Genomic DNA, 16,201 nt, shown 5'->3' with positions numbered 1-16,201 from the left:
TGATGAAAAGTCTATGAACCAAATATGAATGTGAATGATAAAGAGTCAGTGGACCAGTATAAATATAAATAGGATGAAGGGTTTGTAGACCAATACGAATATAAATACGATGAAGGATCTACAAACCAATACGAATATGAATACGATGAAGGGTCTACAAACAAATACAAAAATGAATACGATGAGTGGTCTGCAGACCTATACAAATATGAATATGAATTATGAAAAGTCTACGGACTTATGATGAATATGAATAAGAATATGACTGGGCATTAGGGATATAGGTGACATTACGTGGCAAAAGTTAAATACAAATTTTATATTTTATATTTATGAATTATTTTAAGATCATCTTACGAAAATAGACAAATTTTTTTTGTCTTTATGATTGATAAATATAAAGTATTTGTACTTGTTTTTCCTTATGATAATGAATATGAACTTGTTTACATTATTTTTCTTATAATTTATTAACATGGAAATATTTTATTTTTGTTATAATTAAGGAATATGAAAAGTTTTATTCTTGTTTTTCTTTATGACTAATTATTTTGAAAATAAAGAAGTTTTTATGATACAACATTTATTTATAAAAAAGTTATGTATGATGTTATTTTTGTTTACCGAGTTGATGGTTTACTCCTCGTTTTTGTCATTTTGTAGAATAAATCTCTAGAGTAGCTAAGAAGTGTGGAACTAGATGAAATCAAGGAAAGAGAGGTTGAGGAAATTCTTGATGTGGAGAGTTTACGATTCACAAATCATGTGATTATGGAAGATTTTATGTAAGACTTTGAATATGTTAAAGTTAATGGATTATTGTTTATGAGGAATTCAGAAAATTTTAAGTTGTAGAGATAATTATATTTTAGAATAAAGTCATAAGAATTAGTAGCAATCCAATTCAAGTAGGTTTCGAAATTATATTTTAGAATAAAGTCATATGCACTTTGTTAATATGAATTCTGTGATGTTCAGTATATTTCATATTTTGGGAGGGGTAAGTTCTTTGGTGTTGTTCTTCTGTATATACATTAACAGAAGAAAGTGGCTGTCTTTGCGGTATTATATATATATCTAACTGTCTCTAATTGCCTCTTTAATTACTCTTCCAACTGTCTATGTTAGTTTGTATAATTGAGTCAGATCGGCTCCTTGTAGATGGATCCAAACCCAATCATATTATATTGTTCTCTTATGTCCATATGAATCTCAAACATCATAATAACATAGAAAGTTTCTGGGCATTTGCTTTAGACATGGTTGCATGATGATGATACATTTGTTAATTGGTTGTTATTATTTAATATACATGTGTAAATGACAATGGTTTAATGACACAATTACACATCCTAAAATTACATTTAATAAAATGAGAGGACAAATTTGTGAAATACATACATCAAAACTTTTATTTAGACATTAATTAATCTATAAAACAAACAACTCAATCAACTCCGTACCTAATCTCCGGACACAGTCAAAATATTCTCTTAAGCCCTAACTAAATATCTCAAATGAAAGGGTTTTAAAGGTGACGAACCCACACATTATATCAAATGCACAAAGACTTGTGTTTTATTGTTATGTGTACAGGGAAAATATAACTCTAAATGGAAACCAATTATTCTCATGTTTTTTTTTTTTTTTAAATGGTTTTTAAATGTTAAAAATACAAGACAGAGATAAAATCTTTCCTTCTCCTATACTAAACAATGAAGCAAGAAAATAAACAGGAATAAAATCAAACTCCTATTTGCTCTCATCCATGGGGTCTTTGCGGTTACAAGACTGAGACATTAAATCCTTGTCGTCTTGCCTCGACTCTTCAGACTCGGATGCCGTTGTAACAGAATCCTCAAGAGCCTCCAGGAATGACAACACAGTGAACTTGTCTGCATATTTGAAGTCACATTCACAAGCCAATTTGTATTATTGTTAATGAAGGTTGAAAGCCTGAAGCAACTGTAGATCATGGTTATAAAAAGAACATTTAATTTCTTCCAAACAACGTCAATTGTTGCCTTTAATGAACCAACAAGGCCGACACATTGCATCATTTTATTTTCCCGGTCCCATTTATCAGTAGTTTAAATTCTCACCCTACTTTCAACAACACTTGCACACAGAGTAGATGAAGATGTAGTAGCACAAATGAACAGCCTCAAGGACTTGGTTTCAATGACAAAACTTATAAAGTTGAGCAGCTCAACATGCATGATAATGACATGGCAGAAAGACAATAACATAAACATTGCACTGTTTTGTTTATGGTTTCATTTCGTGTTTCGTGTGAAAGTTAAAAATAATGAAAAAAGGGAGAGTAAGTTTCAAAATGAGTTTTGAGTGTTCATCTCAAAGCAGTATTTTAAAAAGGAAAATGAAAATAAATTTGACAAATTTGTCTAAAAGTGAGTAATTTGCAGGGGAGAATTAGGGAAAGAAACGAAGAGAAATGGAGTTTCAATTACTTGAGTTACAACAAAACATAATGAAAATGAATCTTAATATGATCAACATAAAAAACCGAGTCAAAATTTGGTATAAATCTAATTAAAAATCATCAGTTCGAAAGCAATTGAGGTTTAAAATAGAGAAAGTGCTGATTGAGAAAGGACAGAAACATCTTCCTCTACAATTAAAAAAAAAAAAAATAGAAATGGTAATAAAAGCCTTTCAATGTGTTCTCTGCCTTTCCTCATTCCAAGGAATAAATTAAAAAGCAAATTCTCTTGTTTCATGAGAATGAAATACAAAGACAACACTGAACAGCTTCAACACATTTTTCAAGGAAAATTGAAAATCTGAAAATGGCTTCATAAACAAACAAGGCTATAGATATTCAGAATAGCAGTGAACTCACATTTACTTGGGTCAACCCCAAACTGAGACAAATCTATCTGTCCTGTTCGAAGTACCTGCAAATAACATGAAAAAGTCAACCTTATTAAACAGCTACCATCTTGCAAACCTGTAAGAGTAAAAATTAAGGCTCCCAACCACTCACATAAGTAAATGAATCTACTTGTTGACGGAAGGGAGGGCTTTGCAGCAACTCCAGTATATCTTCTGGACTCCATTGACCCTGCAACATTGTCATCAGATCAACTTATTGCAATATAAAACCACAGTAAAACACAAACACAACAATAGGGCATACCTCAGGTAAGTATGGTGCTAATCTTTGTTCAAATGATAAAGTCTCTATCAATGGCATTATCAAATCCGGCTTCAATATATCCCCTAATCCCAAGCCTGCACCAAAAAAAGGAAAGAACCCTATAGTTAGCTTAATTAAAATAGAAGTGATAATATATTTAATACCAGCTGCACAAATACACTATTATAATCCATTTAAACATATGAACCACCAGAGTAGTCAATTTTCTAGGATTAAGTGATCAACTCCCTTAAAGTAAAATTATCATAAACGCAGCATGATCAAAACAGAGAATACTCATTAAAATCTTATAACAGTATAACAATTTTATAGCACACCATGCTGTGCTTCTCCATTATCAATTACTATTTAATTATTTGACCTCCCAAATAAAAAATATTGAAAAAATCTAGATAAACATACGCCTATGTTGTAGTGAGAATACAAGCATGATGACAATGACTGTTATTAAGTATTAAAAGTTCATTTTCATTTTTTTATATATTCCGTGTTTTGGTGTATGGCCATTTGTATGTTAACAACCTATAGATAAAAAAGGTCCAGAAACTTGCGTTTATTGGCTTCTATTACTATATTATTATAGGTATCTCAACAAGTCAGCATATAAAAGAAGTATAAGTTGTCACCTCCATCTGGATCTCCAGCAATATCTGCAACAAATTCATCACATAATTAGAGCAGAGAGCAACTTCAGGTGAAGTAGAAATACATTGACAAGAATTGCCATGCAATAAACCAATACCTGCAGGTTCTATGTTACTCAAAATTCTTTGCAGATCTTCCAGTTTAACTGGTCCAGAGGAGGAACTAACATCACTAATTACTTCTGCACCTAAATTTGGGACCACCAGATTTCCCGCTCTGCAAGCCATGAACAACAATTGCATAAAAATAACATCCAACAATTGGCAACAAATATTTTAAAAATCAACTTGTGCAAGTGTAAGGGATCAATCATTTTAATTAAGACTACTTTCACAAATTTGCATTATCATATAAAAGCGTAGGCACGCTATACTATGGTAACTATAAAGATATACATATATAATGCTTTTCTGTTGTTTGTCAGTCAGTGTCATTACAAGAGTGGATAACTAATGATTTAGTCAACTACAACACCACAGCACTTCAAAGCTCAGACAATAAAATCCCTTAACAAAACTTTGCAAGTGGCCTTCATGTCAGCTTTATGGTACATAGGTCAGTTAAACCACTTTCCCTTGAAAGAGAAGAAACCAAATTACCCCAGTCATACCGAGCAGCATGACCCTCTGAAGCACCACATCAAAATCCACATGAAGATTTAGATAGTCACATATCTTGGAAAGATCAGACATCACCTCTTGATTAAAAAAGAAATACAAAACCACCATCTAAGATAAGGCAAAATGATAGCAATATGTCATTAGATCAATCAATATTCTTAGTATACTTTTGGGACCTCTGTTTCAAATAACTTATGGTATATTTTGTTCTTCACATCCATCTGAGGTATTATTTTGAACCTATTTTAATTATCTTGATTGCCTTTTATTTATTTTTACAAATTAAGATTCATGGCGAGTTAAAAAGCAGTTTGGCAACCTAATTGTAAAGATCAATTTAGTTTTTCCTTGGGGTATCTGAAGTTTTGGTGGATGTTATGGTAATGTTCTGTCATCATATTGCAATTAATACATATTTTGTACGTTTGAAATCACCAAAATATAAAAAGAAAAAAGCATAGCGTGAATGAAGTTGAGAGCTGAGATGAGAACCTATTCGTATTATGTGTCCTTAAGGACTGAGTGAAACCAACATCTCCAACAATTTAAATACTTATTCATCAGTACCAAAGCTAATAACACTGCAATATGATTTATAAGGAGTTACCTAAAAGGCTAAGATTCTAAAGTCTAAATTCAGACCTACAGCAAGCAAAGAGTTAAGAACCTAAAAAAGGAAAATTGATGGGCTACTTTTTCTTAAAAAAGAAAATAATTTTCTGGTCATTGTAGCTCTACCTTGATGATACATCATCTTCAACCATGTCTTCAGAAACTTGTAAAGGGATAGAAACATCAGGATCTTCTTCATTAAGAAACTCTGCAGGTTAAACAGAGAAACACATTATTTTAGTTGATGGAGGAATGCCTGAAAGTTAATCAAAATGCTAACTTTTCAACTATAAATTAGGTTTTAAAATAGCATGCCAAAGAGTCAACCAAGCAAGATTTCAAAATCTCACATAAGATTCAATCTCTTCCACATATATGTATGTGCATAAATGCGATCAAGATTCAATAAGAAATATAAAATCGCATAAATAGGTGAGAAAATAGCATTTTTTACATGAAAATAAGTTGAACCGAAGATGGTTAAACGTAGAAAAAGGCAAAACAGAAAAGAGAAAATCAGTCATTCCTATGGTCTTGAATTCACAATACTATAAAGACAAATTTATCCAAGACATTAACAAGAAAAGAAAAAAGCAAAGTGCCAAAACTGAGCATTAAAATATGTTCATTCCTTAAGAAACTGATAACTGAAGAAGATGATTATTTTTTCTTTATTTATTGTGTTTGTTTACTGCTTTTTGGATAAAATCGGTTGGGTTCCTAATTAGAAAGAGTGCCAAACTCTGATTCTTTAAAGCTTCTAATTTCAGATACCTAATGGTCGATTGATGTAATAGTTGACAGAGCTACACAATTGTGAGTCACCTTCAGCATTAGGCTCCTGAAAAACAACAGAGTTCAGAATCAATAAGTAGTAAAACAAATGGTGATACACCAAAGGAACCAAAATGAAGCTTGACCTGCATCCAAATGAAGAACTTCCTGTCATCAGTATTGAACTTCAAAATGTATACCCTTCCTGATGCTTGATTAACCTGAGTAAAAAAGATAACCATCATGACAAAGATAACAAGAAGAATTGAAATATTCTCAACTAAAAAAGCAAAACAGTTCAAGAGAAAGAATGATACCTTCTCAAAAACTGCTTCATCAGGAAAAACAATCTGATCCTACAACATCTTGCGTCAAGGAATATAAAAAAGGTTCTACCAAGCAGCACCAGCAGTAACAGATACAATAATGACACAAACAATAAGAACAGAAAGTGATATCAAATATTTTAAGCATGCAGACAATCTTAAATCACAAGGGATATTTAATATTGTACAGTTAGGTGACAAAGAATAACTCAACCAAATTGGTCCATAATATGTTAAAAAAGGTAGTCAAAAGCATTTACCATCATTCCTTCACTGTCTTGTCGCTTCAAAGTTAGATTTAAAGTTTCTGGAAAGGCTAATATTGAGGCTCCTACCAAACTAAAACCAACTGCAATTATTGTTTTGGTGGAGAATCAAAGTTTTCCTCTGTAGGTACTGTATGTCAGCCATAGTTTGGATTATTTGTAGAGAAAATAAATGAATATTTAAGGAAGCTAAGAATGAAGACTTGGAGCTACTATAGGAAAGAGTTCTTCTCTTGCTTCTGTGGGAGCATCAGAAACAAAGAAACTTGAAGGGAAATTGTTTTTTCTTTAATCAAGAGGATTAGGCTGCTACCTTATTTTCACAATTTTATATCCTATTTGAAATTTTTGTAGTAAAGTCGTTAAATTCATTTTAATTTTCTCTTCTATTCAATGGATTTGGCTCACCCCTTAGCATATTATTACAAAAATAATATAAAAAAACTCATCAAGTTGGTTGTTATAACATACCAGACAAACAAAATTAACCAAAGGAACAATAGTACACAAATGGAGAAACTAAGTTGAGCATAAGAAACACAAAAGCTAAGAGAACCATACATCCAAATCTTCTTTATATTTCCAAACCTTCACCTGTATAACATGAAATAGTCCTTAAAAATCATACATGTCTCCTTAGAGTCATATGTACTCATCTCAAATGCAAGACACTTCCCATTTCTACAGCAACATGGACCACAAACAAAAGTTCAGCAATTGGCAATTTCCATGACATGTTTTTCCACATACTAGAGACATTTGATTAAACTATCTAAAAAATACAGAATTGCATAAATCGAATGGCTAACTTTGGTCACACTTCGCTTGTTTTACCCCACTATTAGCACTGTCTTCTATGTCTAAGATCTCTAGACAACTACCTTTATAAATTTCATTGCAAACCAGTTACTCAGCTCAATACAACATCCAAGTTCAGCACTTAAACTTTGGCTATACCTATGTTGCCTCTGATACCAAAAGAAAAGCCATTGTGACAATAATTATTATCTAAATTTTTTTAGCCAGATACTAAAAGAGGGATAATTAACAAGAGGAATACATTAATCAAAAGCCCAAATGCAAAATCTAGAACTGATGTGAAGCAAATACAACTCATGCTTCAAAATTCCAGAAGCAGGGCCTTTTAAACATTAACCTAGACCCCTTTAGAAAACCAAAACTAAGATTAAATGTGGAAACTAGCAATTTTTGTACAAACAACCAAGAAAATAAGTGAATAACTTTTAGTAAAATAGAAAAAATACAAAACAATGCAATTTGGATACATCTTCAACAACATTCTGAGTGCGATCAAGCCACTGAAAATGGATCAATCCCTCATCTCCCTAACAAAAAAAAAATATATCAGGCTAATGTTCAAATATTGTGCTGAATGTTAGCCCAAAAGACAAATTTCAAAATTAGAAAAGTAAGTTCAATATTATTGATACAGAACATGGACAAATAGAAGAATCAAATATAAGAACCCCCGTGGATCACTTATACATAAATTCTTGGATAAAAAAATATAACCTAGAGAAGGAAATCCTCTCAAATTCATCATACCCTTGCTATGCGAACAAGTCCTTTACGCACGTCAGGTGCAACCCTCTTCCCCTCAAAATTCATTTTACCAGCACGAAACTCCAGCAAAACTTCCTGCAATCATATGTTCACAAGATATATAAACAAGGAAAATAAAAATTGCAAAAAGACCATAGAACATTGAAGATAATAAAGAAAAGAAGGAAAGAAAACCAGACATGCATACCACAAATAGTCTCAGTCTTTACAAAGTTTAAGGAGGATTAATAAATTCTAACATTAACAAAAAACAACACCTAACTGCAGAAGCAGCAAAACATGTATTATAGGTGTAGAGGAAATTATGCCTTCAATATTATCAGCAAAACTTACTTTGAACAATATATCAATGCACAAGCCAAGAACCCGTACACAACAAAGAAAGTAAATACTATTAACATGGAAAGTAATTATAAGAACTTGGGTAACTAGGCATGCAGTTATTCCTTCAAGCAAAACTTCTTCACAAATTTTAAAAAATAAAATAAAAACCAACAAGACGATTAAGCTGAAGGAGATCCATGGTGAATATAATAGTTTATCTCCTTTCCGAACTTATTCTAATCTCAAACAATCCAAAAACTTAAAGTTTCGTTACAACCCAAGTTTTGTAAAGCAATTATCTACAGTATAGGATTGAGACAGGCGTAAATAATTTTTCAATTGAAAATGGAAGGATTTTGAGGAGATACCTGCATTGCTGGAAAAGCTTCAGTCGACGAAGGGTCCATCAAATCGAATTGAATTGGCTTCAAATTCAAATCAAACCCTAGAAAAAGAACGCTTATTCAATTTCTGCCAAGTTATCGTAAGCATGTGAGTACGCTATAATTGTCCAATTTCGCACACCCCTCTTTTGTTCAATTAAATGGGTCCAAGGCACACGGGCCATATGGGCCGTATCAGAGGTCTTGGGTCTGGCTCACGGACCCGCGTGACATGGCCGCAAATTTTAAATAAAAAATTAAATTTTATAACCATTGAACTGTTAAACCCGAACGGTTACATGACAACTTTTGAAAATTACTACAAATAACCTCGCTAATTCATAATTTTACATAATAATTTACTCACTCAGTCTCGTCAACGCTTTCCATCTCAATCTAAATCTCAATTTTTCTATACCAATTCCCAAATTCTCAACTCTTTTAATCAATTTGTTAAATTAATTTATTCTCATTTCTTTTCAATTTTCAACTAAAGAGGGCAACAGTAAATTATCATTCATACAAATATTAACATATTTAATGAATATAAAATAAATAAAAATATTTTTTCTATTTATTACATTTAATAATAATAAAGTTGTTTCAATAATGAAATATTTAAGTTTACCATTTGATGAAAAATTATAACATGGTGAATGCATTTTTCATATAATAAGTTTAATATTACAAGAAAGAATGAATCAAGCAAAGAATAAAATAAAAATAATTAGTTTTATTTTTCAAATACTTATCTTTAATTATCTTCAACATGTTTATAAATATACCATAAAATACGGGTAAATAATGGGTTTAAAAAAGAAAAAAATACTGATGTTAGAACTAGGTAAAATTTAATTTACCTAATATCAAAATATTGTAATGCATATAAAAAAAAAAAAAAAACCCAATTTTAACATTTCTTGAATTATTTATTTTGTAGATGAAGTGTCATAGTTAAAATTAGATTTAGAAAATTTAAGATAAATGCTATTAAAAGATGATGCATAATTGTTTTGAATAATTGATTGTATGCTGGAAAAAAGAAAAAAAAAAAAGGTTTTGATAGTTTTTGAAATTACCAAATATTAAATTTTGCTGAAGTAACAAAAGGTTTGTCAAATTTTAGTGAGAAATTTAAAAAATTTAGTTCAAATAATATTTCATTATTGAAAATGAAAAATCGACACAAAGATAAATTATTTGAAAAATTAATGAGTATAAATATATAATTATGTTTATTTATGTTTAATAAAATTAATGTGTATAAATAATTATTGGTTTTGTTGAATATATTATCATATTTATTATATGAAAAATTAATAGGTATAAAAATATTTTACATATTACTTATTATTTTAATTGAAAATCAAGAGTATTTTTATCTTAAAATTTTAATAAATAATAATAAAATTAATATTATATTAATAATTTTTAAATATCTGATATATTATTTGTGACATTACCATTAGTAATGATAGATTGCCAACTAAATAAAATGATAAAAGTACTTTTGACGAGAATATAAATAATTTCACACTAAGATATGAATATAATACTTTTAACAATTAAATATTTATACAATTGTTCTTTTTTGTCGGTTGGAATGTTATTTTTAAATGTGTAATAATAATTCTCTTCTTTAGTTATAAAAAACCCAAATAGTTAATAATCCTAAGAAGGGTAAATAAAATTATTTAAAACTTTTAATCAAATTTATAATCAAGTACAACCAATCAAATAAATTCAATAAGATGTGCAAACAATTAAGCATAAGTCATATTCAAGAACTTATCAAAGCATACAACACATATGTAGGTGTAAACTATGTTTAACAACTTATCACAAACACACAACACAATTGTAAAAACTCTTAAACAAATATTTGATCAAACTCAATCATTTAAGCAATTTCAATAAGGATATTTAAATAAAATCGATATTTAACAAACTCTCAAGCACACAAAATCAATATATATAAAACTCAAAGTAAAAAAAAGGAGATAGAAGTGTTCAATAGTTTATAGTGGTTTGAAGTTTTCTCTTTCAAGCATCTTATGTCTACTTCTTCAAACAACTCGCTTGAGGATCCACTCGTAAATATATCATTTCTTTACAATAGTTTTTTAGGATTTCGCTTATATTCACTAGTTGATCCAAGATTGTGTAAAACTCAATAGTTATTTAAGATTTTGCCCATCACAATAGTTATCCGGGATTTCACCCAAGTTTGTTTGAATACAAAAAGATTGAATATAAAATGCTTCTACAAGGCTAATACAAAGAATAAGTGCAAGGTGTCTCTCAATGATACGAGTTATAAGCTTTTGGAGAGAATTTTGGAGAAAAGAAGAGTTTATGTTTTTACATTAGTAATCTCTAACATATTCTTCATCAAAGAGTCTTTAATTTATAGTTTTTGATGATTAGAATGACTCAAATGACCGTTAGTTGAGACAATATATTCGTTGAGTTTTGGAAATGATGTTTTAGCCTTAAAAATATGACGGGATGGGAGTCCTATATTTAGGGACAACATCGTCTTACACATTCCGACTTTGGCATTTTTGAATCATACGACCAATGGTCGAATTTTTTAAATGCGCTACTCGAGGGATCAACGTCATTTTTATTGGGATAGATGTCCTGTCTTGCACCTTCAAAATTCCAAAATACTTCAAACATGAAAGGACGAGCAAGTGTCCCACCATGTTAACTCTGTTGACTATCCCAAATTAACTTTTGAATGCATTGGAGAGGGGACATGCATCACATAGTCATCCTCTAAGCTTGGACGAGCATCCCTTTATTTGAAACAAGTGTCGTTATTCATTTGATAAAAATTCTCAAAAGTTTTAAACTTATAAAGACGAGCATAGAAGAGTATGAGGAACTGGTGTCCAACAAGGGATGTAAGTCTCATATTTGGGGATAGGAGTCTCATATCTAAAAGGTTGAAAACATAAATTTCACTCATCTTTTAGTCATAAGAATTTTATGTCATGGACTTAATTATTTCATTGACTTAATTATTTCATTAAATATCAACTAACAACTTTAAACTTAGTTTTGACATAATCAAAACATTTAGGGGTCTAACAAGTTATATATTTTTCGATTTTAACCTTAATTATATAACTAGTAATTTTTGTTAACTAATTTTTTATAATAAACAATAATATATATATATATATATATATATATATATATATTTAAATCATTATTAGATATTATTCGATGAACTAAAAAGTCTAAAAAAAAAAAACTAAATTTAATTAAATTTCATACATAAAAATGAATAAAATAAAATAGTAGAGAAAAACGATAAAACAAAAAATAAGAATCGATATACTTTTTCAGTTTTATTTCTTTAGTTTTTTATTATATATAAATATCAAGTCATATAAGTATCACTCTTAATTTTATATAGTTAAAATAAATATTTAAAAATTAAAAAAAAGTATACAATTAATCAAAGAGTATTATACTGTTTATAAATGAAGTAATCAATTATTTGGTTACATTAGTGACTATAGGAATCGTTTGATTGTGTCTACTCTCCTCAAAACTTGAGGAAACTGTTGTATGCCTATGGAAAGAAGTATGAAGCCAATATGAAATGTAGCTGTAAGTACAATCAGACAACAACAAAAATGGACTGACAGGAGCCAAATTTGGGAGACCAGTAACGCAAAGTTTAAAGAGCTTAGACAGGGTTGAACAAAGAGGAAATTGCTTGAGTTGAGATGGAGTTGGTTTTAGACCTTTTAGTTTGAACTTAATTTTTGCACATTTACCAACAAGAAACAAATTTCCCTTGCTTTCAGGAGGTTTCAATCCATTCTTAGCAAGAGGGCCTAACAAAACATTGTTGGGTTCGTTTGTGATACTGTTGGGCGCATAATTATTTACAAAAATCTTTCATAATCTTCAACACATACAACTTAATCACAAAAACACTTGAAACTGCTAGTTTGATTTTTTGTCATAAACAAGAAACGAAAGATGGCAAGAAGAAGTCGTGACAGCAGGGAAGAACGTGTAGCAGTAGCTATTGACAAGGATAAAGGAAGTCAATATGCACTCAAATGGGCTGTTGATCGTCTTCTTTCCAGAGGCCAATCTCTTACACTTCTTCATGTTAAACAAAAAGGCAAGACAGAATTGTGTTTTATATTTGTTCATTCTACCTGCATGGCCAAAGGCCATTGTGTCTTCTCAATTAATTATTTTGATTTTGTGTGCAGCCGGGGCTGTTTCTATCTCTAATGCTAAGGATGAGGCCGGGAAACCACAAATAAAATCAGTAGATAATTATACCAAAGAAATGTTTCTACCATTTCGTTGTTTTTGCTCGAGAAAAGATGTCTGTTTCAGTTTCTTACTATTCTGTGATTTCATGTAAAATTCAACTTTATAATTGATTGATTCTTTGTTGATTAAAACAGATAAAATGCAATGAAGTGGTATTGGAGGATATAGATGTATCCAAAGCTTTAATCGACTATGTTTCATACTATTCAATCGAAACTTTAGTAGTGGGAGCATCATCCAGGAGCAGTCTGGTCAAGTAAAATCATACCCCATAAGTGAAAATTTAATATCCTAAGTTTTTAATGTAATTTCAGGACTCCTAATTTTGTGATTCTTTTCTGACAGAAGATTCAAAAGCCCAGATGTTCCGAGTAGCGTTACCAAAGGGGCACCGGCGTTTTGCAATGTGTATGTAATTGCAAAAGGACAGGTTTCATCAATACGATCAGCTACCATGCCGCCGCCACCGCCAGTTAAAGAGCCTGGGGATGATCCAGTTGAAACACCTTTTATACATCACCAAAGATATGCAGGTATATTTTTATAAAACTATACAACTAATTAACATTTTATTGTTGCTTGAAATTAATTCGTTTACATCTCGCGATTCTGTTACAGGACCTAACATTGCACAACTTCAGTCGCATAGCATTCGAGAAGAGATGGAAATCAGGTAAAGTAGCAGTTGGTAGTTCATGATTCCATTCCTTATGAAATTGAAGAAGAATTTAATGTTAAGGGCATTGAACAGGTCACCTTTTAGAAGAGCTTCAGCCCCTAAGTATGAGGCTTCAGTAACAGATTCAGATATATCATTTGTGAGCAGTGGAAGGCCAGTTATTGATCGGATGTTTCGGTCTTTCCACGACCCTGTGGATGATGGCATGGATTCTGGTTTTTCGAATTCGAACTACTCAGAACATGACAACATGAGCCCCAGAGGATTGCTCTCGATAAACAAGGCAGATATGAATTCTTCTTTGTATGATGTTTCATTCAGCCACCAGGGAAGTGTTAATAGTCTGTCATGGTCATCACAGTCTTCATCCGTGGTAAAGACATTGAATCACTTTAGTTTCTGATGAACTGAACATTCATTTTCTGAAATTCCCTGAAACTAATTAGTCTGTTTATTAAAAATACAGGAAGATGTAGAAGCAGAGATGAGAAGGCTAAGGCTAGAGCTCAAGCAAACAATGGATATGTATAGTGCAGCTTGCAAGGAAGCACTCACTGCAAGACACACTGTAAGAAAAGACAAGGGAAAGTTTCATTCAGATTAAATGGATGGTATTAGTTTAGGATTAACATAATTGATAGAAAAATTGTTTCATGATATATGATGACAGGTTAGGGAATATCAACGCGTGAAATTAGAAGAAAACCAGAGATTTGAAGTGGTGCGACAAGGCGAGGAAGCTGCATTAGCAGTTGCATGGAAGGAGCGAGCAAAGTGCATAGCAGCTCTTGAGACAGCTGAAGCTGCTAAGAAACTGGCTCAACTCGAAGCAGAAAAGAGGAAGAATTCCGAGATGAATGTAGAAAAAGAAGCTGAAACTGGTTTGAGGTATGCTGACCTCAGGTACCGGAAGTACACAATCGAGGAGATAGAACAAGCAACAGATAACTTTGCTAGTTCTCGCAAGATTGGAGAAGGAGGTTATGGTCCAGTATACAAATGTAATCTTGATCACACACCTGTGGCAATAAAAGTCCTTCGCCCAGATGCTGCACAAGGACGAGCACAATTTCAGCAAGAAGTAAGAAACCAAACTGAATAAGTATTGGTACAATGAACTGATTGATCATGTGATCGTTGAATTAATTTGAGATTTGATCTTCAGGTTGAAGTATTATGCAACATAAGACATCCAAACATGGTTCTTCTTTTAGGAGCTTGCTCGGAATATGGTTGCCTAGTGTATGAATACATGGCTAATGGGAGCTTAGAAGACAGACTATTCTGCAGAGGGGGAACTCCTGTACTTCCATGGCAAGTAAGATTCCGAATAGCTGCAGAAATCGGGACTGCGTTGCTATTTCTGCACCAAAGCAAGCCGGAACCCCTTGTGCACCGTGACTTAAAGCCTGGAAACATTCTAGTTGATCGTAATTACGTTAGCAAGATCAGTGATGTTGGTTTGGCAAGGCTGATTCCTCCATCAGTAACCGACTCTGTAACTCAATACCGAATGACTGCAACCGCTGGAACTTTCTGTTACATTGACCCCGAATATCAGCAGACAGGATTGCTGGGAGTGAAGTCTGATGTTTACTCATTCGGCGTTATGCTTCTGCAGATTATAACCGCGAAGCCACCGATGGGATTGGCACATCAGGTTGAAAGCGCAATTGCAATGGGGAATTTGCGCAAAGTTTTAGACCCTGCAGTTCAAGACTGGCCAATGGAAGACACATTATCATACGCCAAGATGGCGCTTCAATGTGTCGAGCTTAGAAGAAAAGACAGGCCGGATCTCGGCAAAGTGGTGGTGCCTGAGCTTAACAGGCTGAGAGCCCTTGCTGAAGAAACAATGCCAGTCATTAGTCCTATGAGGACACCAGATACTACACCAAATCACAGTCAAGTTTCCACGGTAAATTCATAACTACTACTGCTACTACCACAATCAGCTGTCTTTATAAATCTTCTATCATTTTGATTTCTCTTTTTGTACTGTCAGGATCGTTTAAGTTACCCTCCATCACTGCAATATGGATATGAAAGCTCGAGGAACACTTCCAAAGCATGATTTCTTGCAGGAAGAAGATGGGTAAATTTCTAGTTGCATTTATAAACAAACATTTTTATTAATTACAAGACTGACTTTGGAATTAAATCAATTTGTCAGGGCATGGAAGGCTAAACGGGGCTGAAATTTGGTTGGTTAACATGCAAGTAAAATCTGCATAGCCACCATTTTGGTGCAGATTTTAATATACTCTGTACTGTTGAGAATACACATTAATGTGTAAAAGAAAACAAAATTAAACTAAAAATGTAATTACACTGATGTATTTTCGTTGAAAGAAAATAAATTCGTGTTGTTGATGCATTCGTATCCTTATAATTTCTTTTGGATGGTTTATTTTATTTTTCTCCTTAATAAGATTCGGATAATATTAAAATTGTTGAAGATGAAAATGGCATCATAAGAGATATACACCAAATCAT

General features: G+C 31.9%; 2 protein-coding genes across 3 annotated transcripts; one reads left to right on the top strand and one right to left on the bottom strand.

Moving 5' to 3' along the window:
• Positions 1-1,518: 1,518 nt before the first annotated feature.
• LOC123195109 (26S proteasome regulatory subunit RPN13) lies at positions 1,519-8,842 on the bottom strand. Of its 2 annotated transcripts, none has more exons than XM_044608716.1 (13): positions 8,701-8,842; positions 7,991-8,083; positions 7,711-7,770; positions 6,150-6,188; positions 5,979-6,053; positions 5,833-5,899; positions 5,185-5,266; positions 3,924-4,042; positions 3,808-3,831; positions 3,161-3,255; positions 3,008-3,085; positions 2,864-2,918; positions 1,519-1,895 (listed from the first exon to the last, which is right to left on the bottom strand). In XM_044608716.1, exons 1-13 carry the CDS (start codon positions 8,737-8,739, stop codon positions 1,753-1,755), a joined length of 969 nt encoding a protein of 322 aa, XP_044464651.1. In that variant the 5' UTR covers positions 8,740-8,842; the 3' UTR covers positions 1,519-1,752. The 2 variants fall into 2 exon arrangements, with proteins under 2 accessions (XP_044464651.1, XP_044464652.1); XM_044608717.1 differs by lacking the exon at positions 8,701-8,842 and adding an exon at positions 8,505-8,615.
• A 3,875-nt stretch (positions 8,843-12,717) lies between these two features.
• Positions 12,718-15,986, top strand: LOC123194144 (U-box domain-containing protein 52-like). Its single transcript, XM_044607310.1, has 11 exons — positions 12,718-12,880; positions 12,960-13,078; positions 13,161-13,282; positions 13,372-13,559; positions 13,645-13,699; positions 13,778-14,075; positions 14,172-14,273; positions 14,376-14,786; positions 14,871-15,623; positions 15,711-15,800; positions 15,879-15,986. Exons 1-10 carry the CDS (start codon positions 12,718-12,720, stop codon positions 15,777-15,779), a joined length of 2,280 nt encoding a protein of 759 aa, XP_044463245.1. The 3' UTR covers positions 15,780-15,800; positions 15,879-15,986.
• The last annotated feature ends 215 nt before the right edge of the window (positions 15,987-16,201 follow it).

Source organism: Mangifera indica, chromosome 13 (assembly GCF_011075055.1).
Source record: "Mangifera indica cultivar Alphonso chromosome 13, CATAS_Mindica_2.1, whole genome shotgun sequence".
Lineage (NCBI taxonomy): Eukaryota > Viridiplantae > Streptophyta > Magnoliopsida > Sapindales > Anacardiaceae > Mangifera > Mangifera indica.
Note: the sequence above shows the minus strand (reverse complement) of the source record. Positions and strands in the feature narration are given on the sequence as shown.